We start from the raw sequence: 11,969 nt of genomic DNA on the forward strand, positions 1-11,969 counted from the left end.
ATTAAGTTTTTACCCCCCTTTCAGAATATTTCAAGAATCAAAACTCTCTAGTCTCTCCTCTTCCTCCTCTTACTTTTCCTTTTTAACTGAGGTAAACAGTAAAATGCACAAAAATTAAGTGTAGAGCTCACTGAATTTTTACATATGTATACACCTGTGTAGTCATCTCTCAGATCAAGATCCAGAACATTTTCCACCCCCAGCAGGCTCCCTCCTGCCTCTTCTTAGTCAGACCTCACCTCCTCCAAATATAACTATGTTCTGGTTTCTAGCACCATGTACTAGACTAGTTTTGCCTGTTTTTGAACCTCATATAAATTGAATCATATAGCGTGTATTCCTTTGTGTTTGGCTTCTTTTGTTCAACATTATGTTTGTGAGATTCAAACATGTTGACCTGTGTCTTACAGTCTGTTCTTTCTCATTCTGGTGTAGTATTTCATTGTATGAATAGAGATTATGCTTTCAATAGCAAAGCTTTCTTGGTTTTTTAGAGAAACGGCCATTCCTAAATCTAGAATATTATTTTGCCATAGATGTGTTTGGCTTTGTAATATTTTTTCCTGTCCTAAGTGGGTGGCTAACACGTAAGGGAAAAAAGAGTCCAGTTTCAGAAAACATGATTTAAAAATACACAAATAAAAATTAACAAACTCTTCCCTTATATTGCCTAGGTACAAACTTTTAGGTGTAAGATAGGCTACAGGGATGTATTTGTACAACATGGGGAATATAGCCAATATTTTGTAATAACTGTAAAGGGAGTGTAACCTTTAAAAATTGTATGTAAATTAAAAAAAAAAGAACAAACTCCTAATTGAGTTCCTTTCCATAGAGCTGGGCAGGAAATTAACCTTCCAGATTCAGGATGGAGGATAGCCCTGAATGTTAACTTGGACCATGGGAGTAGCAGGGAATGGATTCCTTGAGTAGAAAGCTCCCTCACATGAATGTGCTGTTTTATGTCTCCCCACCTCCCCCCGCATCACTGATTTCCAGTGAGATGAGTCAGAAAGTGGTTAAGGAGGGCCCCAGACTCTCCAAGAACCAGAAGTTCTCGGAGCACTTCAGCATACGTTGCTGCCCGCCGTTCACCTTCCTCAACTCCAAACGCGAGATTGTGGACCGCAAGTATAGCATCTGTAAAAGTGGCTGCTTCTACCAGAAGAAAGAGGAGGACTGGATCTGCTGTGCCTGCCAGAAGACCAGGTGAGTGGTCTGCGCTGCCACCTGGCGCCTGGGCTGGGCGTTGGCCTCTGTCTCTCAGCTCCGAGTTCCCCCTTCCTGCTCTATTCTGCGATGCTGGGGCTGAGGCTCTGCAAACTGCGCTTCCCCCAATCCCCTGACAGTCGGCTCCCCGTTAGGCTCTGCCATTGGAAGGTACTGGAGGGAGACTGGAAGGTGGGGCGGGGGGAGGAGCAGGGCTGCCTTCCTATTTCCAGCTCCTGTCAGCGTCCCTTAAAGCAACAGAGGAGAGCCATTGCTCCAGCCTCCAGCTTCTTTTGGCCCTCTCAGCCCCAGCCGCCGCGCAACGTCCCCTCAGAGGCCCAAGCGCCAGCCAGCTGCACCCCCCGCGGTGGTCAGAGCACCAGCCAAGCCACGGTCCCCTCCGAGGCCCGAACGTCAGCCACGCCCCCGCCCAGAAGTCCGACCTCCACCAGCCAAGCAGCGCCCCCCTCAGAAGCCCAAGCAGCAGCCGCGCAGCAGCCCCCAGAGAGGGCCAGGCACCAGCCGTGGGGGGTCCCCCAAGAAAGCCTCTAGGTTCTGGTAACACCATCTCTTCCCTTTTGCTCCCCAGCCCTAAGGTTAGTAGCTGCTTCCTGTGTTTACTAACAATAGGTTATCTCAATGGCCCTCCTTCAGCCTTACCAAACCTGTGTAATCAATTCCCTCCATTAAATCCCCTTGTTTGAAACACCTAGTGTGGCTTCTGTTTTCCTCATAGCCACTGTTGGTACAATACTTAAGATGTCATCACCAGTTGCTTCCTTTGTCTAGTAGGACTGGAATTGATTAATTTATAAATTCAGAGTATGGGCCACAGTAACAGATTGAATAAATGAGGCCCTCGATTCCTGTCCCTCAGAGAGAGAAGGAATGGTGACTCTAAGGGGTATCTGTGTATGTGCTAAAGGAGAGGTTCAGCCAGTTCATCCATCCCTCCTCCCAACACACTTCATCTGATGTTAACTTCAGTGGCAAGATCATTCATTCATTCATTCAACAATCTTGATTGCGTATGTATAGAGTTCTACATACTATGCTGGGGGATGGGAACGTGGACAGAACAAGCCAGGTTGTTTGCGATTCACCAGAACCAAATAAGAGAATAGTTAGTCACAGTGTAGGGTTAAACGCTCAAATACTCTCATAATCAGTATGTGCATTGGGCTATGGGAGCCTGGAGAATGGCTCTGCCTGTCTGGGGTTTTGCAGAAGTTAGGTTAGAATAAGTAGAGGATAAAAGGGGATGATGCCTGTAGAGAGAATAGGTGAGCCAAAGAGCATATGTTCATCAGCTCCATCTTGGGGAGGTCAGTCTGTTTTTTTTTGTTTGTTTGTTTGTTTTTTTAATAGACTTTACTTTTCAGAGCAGTTTTAGGTTCATATCACTGTTGAGCAGAAGGTACAGAGACTTCCCTTATACTCTCTGTCCACACGCACGGCAGGCCAACTCTTTAGTCCTTTTAGTATTTGAAAATGAACTGTTATAAGTTAACAATGGATATAAATTGTATTGGGGATTCTCATATCTACTCTGATGCTCAGAACCTGCATAGAACATAATAGTGTATGCATGTCTCATGATGTTTACAGATTTAGTATGTAGAAGAATCAATTGGGGAGCATGTTAAAATGCTCCCAGAGAATCTAATTCCTTGGGTCACTTGTGAGGTTCTAGGGATGTGCATTGTCAACAAGCAACCAACCCACCCCAGTGTAGATCAGGTGAGGTTAATTTGGGAAGGAAGTAACAAACTGGTGAGTGACTGGTAAGTCACTAAAACTGTAATAGGAAGTTGTGCATCAAGTTACCTGGTCATTAATTTATGCCTTCCTGAGGGGCCTGAGTAATAAGGTCCTAGGACAGGTAAGCTTTGATATATGGAAGTGGTTAGGAAATGTGCAGAGCAGAGGAAATTAATTGTATATGAGGCATGACATCTGTGGTGGTGGCTTCAAGCCCACAATCTCCAGTGAGCTATGTGATGGCTGTTTGCGTGGCCGGGAGTTGAATGAACCAGGACATGGAAAGGAGATGGAAGACAATGAAAGCCAATTTCATCTGAGCCACAGATTTGTCTGGATTCAGCCTTGCTGAATTCACTTAAACTCAAGAGATATTTTAGTGTTGGTGTATTTTGACTCCCTCAGTTAACTATCCTCGGTGGGTATCAGGGAAGACACCTCTATAGCCTGTCATTGCCTCCTCAGCTGTCATCCCTTCCCTGTGATCAAGGGACCTGACAGGCTCCATTCATAATGTCCCATGACATCACAGATGCACCATGTGAGCCCTTCCTACGATACTCATTCTCCCTTCTCAGGTTCCCAAAGGTCCTAAGGTAATGCATTAGAGACATTGCTTCGCCATGCTGTATGCGGTATGCATACATACTCTATTGACACTAAGTGACTGTCCTAAATCAAAGGGGTGGGAGGAAGATTAATGGGAAAAAATTCACTCTCAAGCAGAGCTACTAAATTACATGTGAAGAAAGGGTCAAAAAAGTTTTCCTGAAGCAGGCTTGCTTTCTGAAATGGTGCCATTCTTGAGGTCTGACCCTTTGAGGTCAAACAATTTTGACAAAGCACTTTTGTGTCCTTAGTAATTCCCTTGGATACATCTTTTCAAAAACCAGTGAATATTTAAATCTTAGGATCCAATAGGTATGATTCCTTGCATCCTGATTGAACATGACAGCATTCTCATATTTGATGGAAAGAAACCATGGCATCTCCCTTTTAGTTTGTTTTACTCTCAGTTCTTCAAGGTTTTAGTATTTCACAGGTCATCCCGGCCTTTAGGGTTAAGACGTGTTTCCTGAGCTGAGATTCTTCTGGCTCCTTGGTGCTCTGCTTTCAGGAGCTAAGATCTGTGGTTTTCTGAAAACTTCTGTGGCTGCGGCTTTGAGTGACTAATTTGGGGCCAGTCACACATATGTGAGCAGTACTGTGTGTGCCTTTGATGTGTTCTTTCACAGCATTGTCTTGTACAAACTGAGCCCTGCACACAAGAAGCCTGGAGGACCAATCTATTTCCACATGTATTTTCAAGCCTGGTCATCGAGACCACGTGCACAGCACTGCACCAAACTCTGGGCAATCAGGAGGGATGATGTATGCCCCTGGTCCAGCTGCTCAGATGGTATTTATGAGTGCCCATTCTCTCAGTGATGCTGCTGTTCCCCTGAGTAACAACCCTGAGCTCGGGAGTTAGCCCACAGTCAGTGGTCGCACCTGTATATAGTTTTCGGTTTGTTCGCAATGACCAGGACTGCCAAAGAAAAATGCAATTATAAACATTTACATACTTGACAAGCTAGGATTTACTTCAGAATAGCGCCGACCCATGAGCAATTACTGTGAGGGGTCCGAGAGTATGCACTAACAGACCCAGGCTCTGGGGCGAGCTGCTAAGTTTCAGGCTCTTAGATAGAGGTAGCCTGCCTGCTTTTCAGGTCTGCAGACCCAAACTTATTCCAGACACTTTCTATGATGTGACTTGTCCTCCTTTTGTCTTTCCTGATGCCAAGAGGTACATTCTGCATTTTCACCTTCCAGAAAACCAGAGAGAATTCTCTTTCTTTGTGCAGGATTGGGTAAACTAGCCCTTCCACTTCCCCTGAATTTTCCATCTTGGTCTTCTTTATGAGTCCTTCCTTTTCTGGCAACACTTCACCTTGGGATCCTCTAGGGTTTTATTCTGAGCCCTCTCCTTGATTTTGCCTTCTGTTTTTTTTTTTTTTAAATTATTTATTTTTAAAATTTTTATTAGAGTATACTTGATTTACAATGTTGCGTTTGTTTCTGCTGTACAGCAAAGTGAATCAGTTATACATATACATATATCCCCTTTTTTAGATTCTTTTCCCATATAGGTCATTACAGAGTCTCTTATGGTTTTATGGGTTTTTTTCAGTTGTAAATATATATACACATTTTTAATATTCTTTTCCATTATGGTTTATAACAGGATATTCAATATAGTTCCCTGTGCTATACAGTAGGATCTTGTTGTTTATCCATTCTAAATATAATAGTTTGCATCTACCAACCCCAACTCCCAGTCCCTCCCTCTCCCTTCACCCCTCCCCCTTGGCAACCACAAGTCTGTTCTCTATGTCTATGAGTCTGTTTATGTTTTGTAGATAGGTTCGTTTGTGCCGTATTTTAGATGCCACATTAAGTGATATCATATGATATTTGTATTTCTCTGTCTGACTTACTTCACTTAGTATGATACTCTCTAGTTGCATCCATGTTGCTGCAAATGGCATTATTTCATTCTTTTTTTACGGCTGAGTAGTATTCCATTGTATATATGCACCGCATCTTCTTTATCCATTCATCTGTTGATGGGCATTAGGTTGTTTCCATGCTTTGGCTATTGTGAACAGTGCTGCTATGAACATAGGGGTGCATGTATCTTTCTGAAGTATAATTTTGTCTGGGTATATTCCCAGGGGTGGGATTGCTGGATCACATGGTAATTCTATTTTTAGTTTTCTGAGGAACCTCCATACTGTTTTCCATAGTGGCTGTACCAGCTTAACATTCCCACCAACAGTGTAGGAGTGTTCCCTTTTCTCCACATCCTCTCCAGCATTTGTTATTTGTAGACTTTTCTTATGGTTTTAGACATGACTGGCATGGTGATGACTTTTAAACCTTATTCCAGCCCTGGCATTACACTCATATATGGGCTTGATTGCCCAGCAGATGAACGTGGATGTTATCAAACTCAACTCATCTCCACCTGACTTCTTTCCCATGAACACTCACTCTTCCTCTTATCAACAACCTCAGCAAATAACACCACAGCCCCTCTAATCAGCCCCACTGGAAACCTAAGCCCCACCCTGACTTCCAGCCTCTTGAGATACACACATGCCTGCCAATTTTACTTTCTAGAATTTTTTTTTTTTTACCAAAACTTAAAGTACATTAAGTACTAGAGAATGGACTTGAGGATATGGGGAGGGGGAAGGGTAAGCTGTGACAAAGCGAAAGAGAGGCATGGACATATATACACTACCAAACATAAGGTAGATAGCTAGTGGGAAGCAGCAGCATAGCACAGGGAGATCAGCTCGGTGCTTTGTGACCGCCTGGAGGGGTGGGATGGGGAGGGTGGGAGGGAGATGCAAGAGGGAGGGGATATGGAAACATATGTATATGTATAACTGATTCATTATGTTATAAAGCAGAAACTAACACACCATTGTTAAGCAATTATACTCCAATAAAGATGTAAAAAAATAATAAAGTACATTAAGAGCTGATGGGAAAGGGTGCAGAAGTGAGGGTGAGATTGGAAACAAAGGAGAGGGGATGGAGATTGTGGATAGAGTGAGAGAAGTAATGCTCCTTCATAGTACGTGTGGAGGGACAGGCCACTGATGGGAACAGGAAAAGCCGTTTGGTTTTGCAAAATAGAGAGAGACCCATTAAATGGTCGTTAAGGGGACTTCCCTGGCAGTCCAGTGGTTAAGACTCTGTGCTTCCAATGCAGGGGGTGTGGGTTCGATCCCTGGTTGGGAAACTAAGATCCCACATGCCTCGCAGCCAAAAAATATATAAATAATAAAAAAATTTGAAAACATTTAAAAAAGGATGAAGGCAAGTCATACCCCAAGGATGAAAGAGCTGGAGGTCTGAGAAGGTTAGGGTAGGTTTAGAACACCAGCGACCAGGCCGTGAGGCTGTGCTGAAGGCTTGCTGAGCTCTGCCTGATGGAGCTGCATATGAACCATCCGTTCTTTCAAAGTTTATTCTCCAATGAGGGAAACAAATTGCCATCTCTGAAATCACCAATGGAATCATCCAACTCCACATCAACCGTCTGCTTTTCTTCCAGCTTGCTTTGTTAAGTGTCCCCACAGCAACTGTTCTTAAACTTCACCAGGTGCTTCTGGTACTCTGAGCCCTGGTTTTTCCTTCTCCATCCATCAGACTCTTTTTTTTTCCTGGTAGTTTGATTTAAAAAATGTTTCAAGTTATCATCATTTATTTATTAATTTAAATTATTTCCTTATGAATTACTCAATTTATTTAAAGTAAAAAAACAAATCAAAACAGTTTACCAATTTCTCTCCTCCTGCACCCCTGCCTCTGTTCTCTGTATCTATGAGCTTGCTTTTCATTTGCTTGTTTGTTTAGATTCCGGATATAGAAGAGATCCTATGGTGTTTATCTTTCCCTGACTTATGTTACTTAGCACAATGCCCTCGAGGTCCATCCATGTTGTTGCAGATGGCAAGATTCCATTCTTTTTTATGGATGAATAATGGTTCATTGTATGTGTGTGTGTGTATATATATATATATATATATATATATATATATATATATATATATATATATATCACAGTTTCTTTATTCACTTATCCACTGATGGACACTTGTTTCCATATCTTGGCTATTATAAATAATGCTAAAATGAACATGAGGGTGCATATATCTTTTAAAGTTAATGTTTTCATTTTCTTTACATAAATACACAGGAGTGGAATTGCTGGACCGTATGGTAGTTCTATTTTTAATTTTTTGAGGAACCTCCATACTGTTTTTCACAGTGGCTGCACCAATTTACATTCCCCTCAACAGTGCACAAGGGTTTTCTATTCTCTACATCCTCACCAACACTTATTATTTCTTGTCTTTCTGATAATAGACATTCTAACAGGTGTGAGGTGATATCTCATTGTGGTTTTGATTTGCATTTCCCTGGTGATTAGTGATGTTGAGCATCTTTTCATGTACCAGTTGACCATGTGTATGTCTTCTTTGGAAAAATGTCTATTCAGACTCCTTCTTTCTTCACTTTCCTCCCTCTCCAAATTAGAAACCATGGCCCAACATTTTAATCTCTCTCAAAAATACCTTACATTCCCCTACCCTTTGAATATCTGTCTCATATTCTTGGGAAAACCTCCAGCCTTGTATGAATCCAACCATCTACCCTGTTTGTTTCCAGGCAGTTTTGAGTATTACTGGGAAAAAACACACAGCAGGGCAGTAGTAGTTGGGTGAAAGCAGGATTATGGTGATTATATCACTAAGCACTGTTTTATTTGGGAAGTCATAGTTCAGTTACCTGCATTCGGATAAAGGAGAAAGCCACAGACCATGACACGAAAAGTGTCATGTATGTTTGTGTAATACACAAGGCACATACACACACACACGCATATATATATCAGGTTTACATGCATGCAGTAGAATTCATCATTTTCAGCAAACAGTTCTATGCACAGAGTCATGTAACCACCACTACAATCAAAATATAGAATACTTTCATCAACTTCCAAATTTCCCTCATACTTCCCCTTTGAAGTCAGTCCCCAAGCTCCTGACAACAACTGATCTGTTTTCTGTCCCTATAGTTTTGTCTTGTCTAGAATGTCACATAAATGGAATCATACAGTATGTACCCTTTTGAGCCTGGCTTCTTTCACTTAGCATAATGCATTTGAGATTGAACCATGTTGTTGTTGCATGAATCAGTAGTTCTTTCACTTTTATTGCTGAGTAGTGTTCCACTGTATGCATGAACCTATCAGAATTTTCCATTCACGAGTTGAAGGATATTTAGGTTGTTTCCAGTTTTTAGTAATTATGAATAAAGCTTCTGTAAACATTCATGTAAGTGTAAGTTTGCTTTTCTTTGAGTAAATAACTAGAACTGGTATTGCTGGGACATATGGTAGGTGTATGTTTAAATAAATATAAAACTGCTAAATTGTTTTCCAAAGTGGTTGCACTACTAGCAAAGTGGTTGTATTCCTACTAGCAAAGTGGGATGCTCTGAATTCTTGTCAGCATTTGGTACTCTCAGCTTTAAAACTTTTACGCATTCTAATATTGTGTGTTGTGGTACCTCACTGTAGTTTTAATTTTGTTTTTTTCTATTGACTAATGATGTTCTTTTAATGAGCTTATATATCATCCACCAAAGACATTTATTGGTGAAGTGTGTGCTCAATCTTTTGCCCACTTAAAAAAGTGGGTTATTTAATTATTATTGTGTTTTGAGAGTCTAAAAATATATATCTGGATATAAGTCCTTTATCAAATACATGCTTTGCAAGTATTTTATCCCAGCCTGTGGTTTGCTTTCTCATTTTATTTATTTATTTTTTTGCGGTACGTGGGCCTCTCACTGTTGTGGCCTCTCCCATTGCGGAGCACAAGCTCCGGATGCGCAGGCTCAGCGGCCATGGCTCACGGGCCCAGCCGCTCCACGGCATGTGGGATCTTCCCAGACCAGGGCACGAACCCGTGTCCCCTGCATCGGCAGGCGGACTCTCAACCACTGCGCCACCAGGGAAGCCCTCTCATTTTCTTAATAGTGTCTTGTGAAGAACCAAAGTTTTAAACTTTGGCAAAGTTCAATTTATCAATTTTTTCTTTTATATATCACGTTTTTTTGTATTGTATGTGTGCTTTTTGGATTGTATGGAAGAGTTCTTTGCCTAACCCAAGATCACAAAGATTTTCTCCTGGAAATTTAAAATTTTAAGTTTCACATTTATGTTATTATCTATTTTGAGTTAATTTTTTGGTAAATGGTGTGAGATATGGATTGAGGTTCCTTTTTTCTTTTTGCATATGGATATCTAATAGTTCCAGCACAACTTGTTGAAAAGATTCTCCACTGAATTACTTTTGCAATTTTGTCAAAAATCAGTTGACCATAATGTGTGAGTTTATTTCTGGACTTTCTATTCTGTTTCACTAATTTATGTATCTTTTCTTTCATCAACTTGATTACTATAGCCTTACAGTAAGTGTTAAAATCAGTTTAGTGTAAATTCTCCAACACGGTTTTTTATTTTTGAAATTGTCTTTGGCTATTCTAGTTCTTCCACTTTTCCATAGAAATTTTAGTGTCAGTGTGTGAATTTCGACAATATATCCTGGTGGGATTGAATGGGATTATGTCAAGTTTATAAATCAGCTTGGGGAGAACTGTACATGCTATATCTCCCCATTCATTTAGGTCCTTTTTGTTTTCTAGTTTTCAGCATACAGATCACATACATATTTTGTTTGCTTTATACTTAAGCATTTCATGCTTTTAGGTACTATTAAAAATCGTACTTTTTCAGTTTCAGTTGTTCATTGCCAATATATAAAAACATATTTATACATTTATATATGTATCCTGTGATCTTGCTAAACTCACTTATTCTAGCTTTTTTGCGGGGTAGACTCTGGGATTTTCTACACTGACAATCATATTGTCTGTAAATAGAGACAGTTTTATTTTTTCCTTTCTGATCTGTATGCCTAGTTTTTGTATATGGTTTAAATTGCTATTTCACTTAGAACATTTTCTTTTTAGAAAAATATTTTAACAAGATTAAGTCCTCGCCAAATTGGCTTTTTTTTTTTTTTTTTTTTCAAATTGGCTTTTTGAATCATTAAAAGGAGTTAGAGAGGCTTCCCTGGTGGTCCAGTGGTTAAGACTCGAGCTTCCACAGCAGGGGGCATGGACTCGATCCCTGGTCAGGGAACTAAGATCCCATATGCTGTGCGGTGCAGCCAAAATATATTAAAAAAAAAAAAAAAAAAAGAAAGAAAGAAAGAAAGAAAAAAAAGGAAACAAAAGCAATAATTACTGTACATAAAAACAGAAGATATTTTAAAGAATATCTTTCCTAGGCTCAGGCCAGGAAAAAAAATTATCATATTATTTTGGCCAGGTATTTCCAGAATTGAGAAATTTCCAGAATTGAGATTTTAAGGCTGAGTTTAGCAGAAGAGTAATAACCGCAAAGGTAGTCTATAAATTTATAATTCTATTAACTGAGCACGGAGAAAGAGCACATCACTTAGCAACGCTGTGGATTTTTGTGTCTCTTTGTAAACCAGATTGAAAAAGAAGACCAAGCCGACCCCTCGGAAGAAGTGATGGAGGAGTTTCAAGTGAATGGACGGCCTCAGCTCCCGGACTCACTGCTTCTCGACCCACGTGCCCTGGGACAGGTTATCTGGCTTTGAATATGATGCAGGGGCAGACACCTGCTGATGCGGCCACAGCCGATGCCCATAGTCCCCATGGCACGGGGGCCACCGGGCAGCCTGCCTGGAGGTGAGAAGGGACACCTCTGTGTGTTATACTCCAGGCGGTGGGTCCCAGCAGCAGCCCTCAGGCTCCAGAGCTCTTTTGGTCTCAGCTACAGACCTTTCTCCCCCAGGATGTGCACAGGCCTCCAGGATCTTTGGCTCAGGATGGCCCCAGTGCCTGCCCATGTGTTGTCTTCCAACCTCTAGTCTCCTCCATCCCGGCATCCTGTTGCCTAGTCTGACTTTTAACCTTTGACCTCTTTCTTTGTAATTAATCCTCTACCTGGGTTCCTCTCTCCCCCTGTGTCCTTTGGTTTCCATTTGACCTTCTTAATCAGTCCTCTGTACTAGCTCACAGTCTGAGGCACAGCTGGCTTTGGGGAAGATCCAAGTTCTTTTGTAATAAGATATTAGGCTACCAAATGGTCCAGAGATGCAAGGAGATTCCCAGGGAGAGTACGAGCTGTCTAACTCCACATGTCAGAGGCAGTCGATGTGCTGTGTCAGGAGCTGAGAGGAAAGTCATGAGGAAGGATCTCTCTCCCACTCCCAGGCCCCTGTCTCCAGCCTCACACAGGGATTTGTGAATGTCTCCAACTGATCCTCACCCTGGTGACAGCAAACCCTCTTACCAACCCATCTGGACAGTCTCAACTCCAGAACTAATTGCTTTGC

The 11,969-nt window shown here is 41.5% G+C and overlaps 1 protein-coding gene across 2 annotated transcripts; it reads left to right on the forward strand.

Annotated features, from left to right (window-relative positions):
- Positions 1 to 1,003: 1,003 nt before the first annotated feature.
- MOBP (myelin associated oligodendrocyte basic protein) lies at positions 1,004 to 11,139 on the forward strand (the record flags this gene model as incomplete). Of its 2 annotated transcripts, XM_079712353.1 has the most annotated exons (3): positions 1,004 to 1,209; positions 1,516 to 1,761; positions 11,100 to 11,139. In XM_079712353.1, the coding sequence occupies 3 exons, from the start codon at positions 1,004 to 1,006 to the stop codon at positions 11,137 to 11,139; spliced, it is 492 nt and encodes a 163-aa protein (XP_079568479.1). The 2 variants fall into 2 exon arrangements, with proteins under 2 accessions (XP_079568479.1, XP_079568480.1); XM_079712354.1 differs by lacking the exon at positions 11,100 to 11,139 and having other exon boundaries at positions 1,522 to 1,771.
- Between the last annotated feature and the right edge of the window lie 830 nt (positions 11,140 to 11,969).

Source organism: Hyperoodon ampullatus, assembly GCF_949752795.1.
Source record: "Hyperoodon ampullatus genome assembly, chromosome: 10".
NCBI lineage: Eukaryota > Metazoa > Chordata > Mammalia > Artiodactyla > Ziphiidae > Hyperoodon > Hyperoodon ampullatus.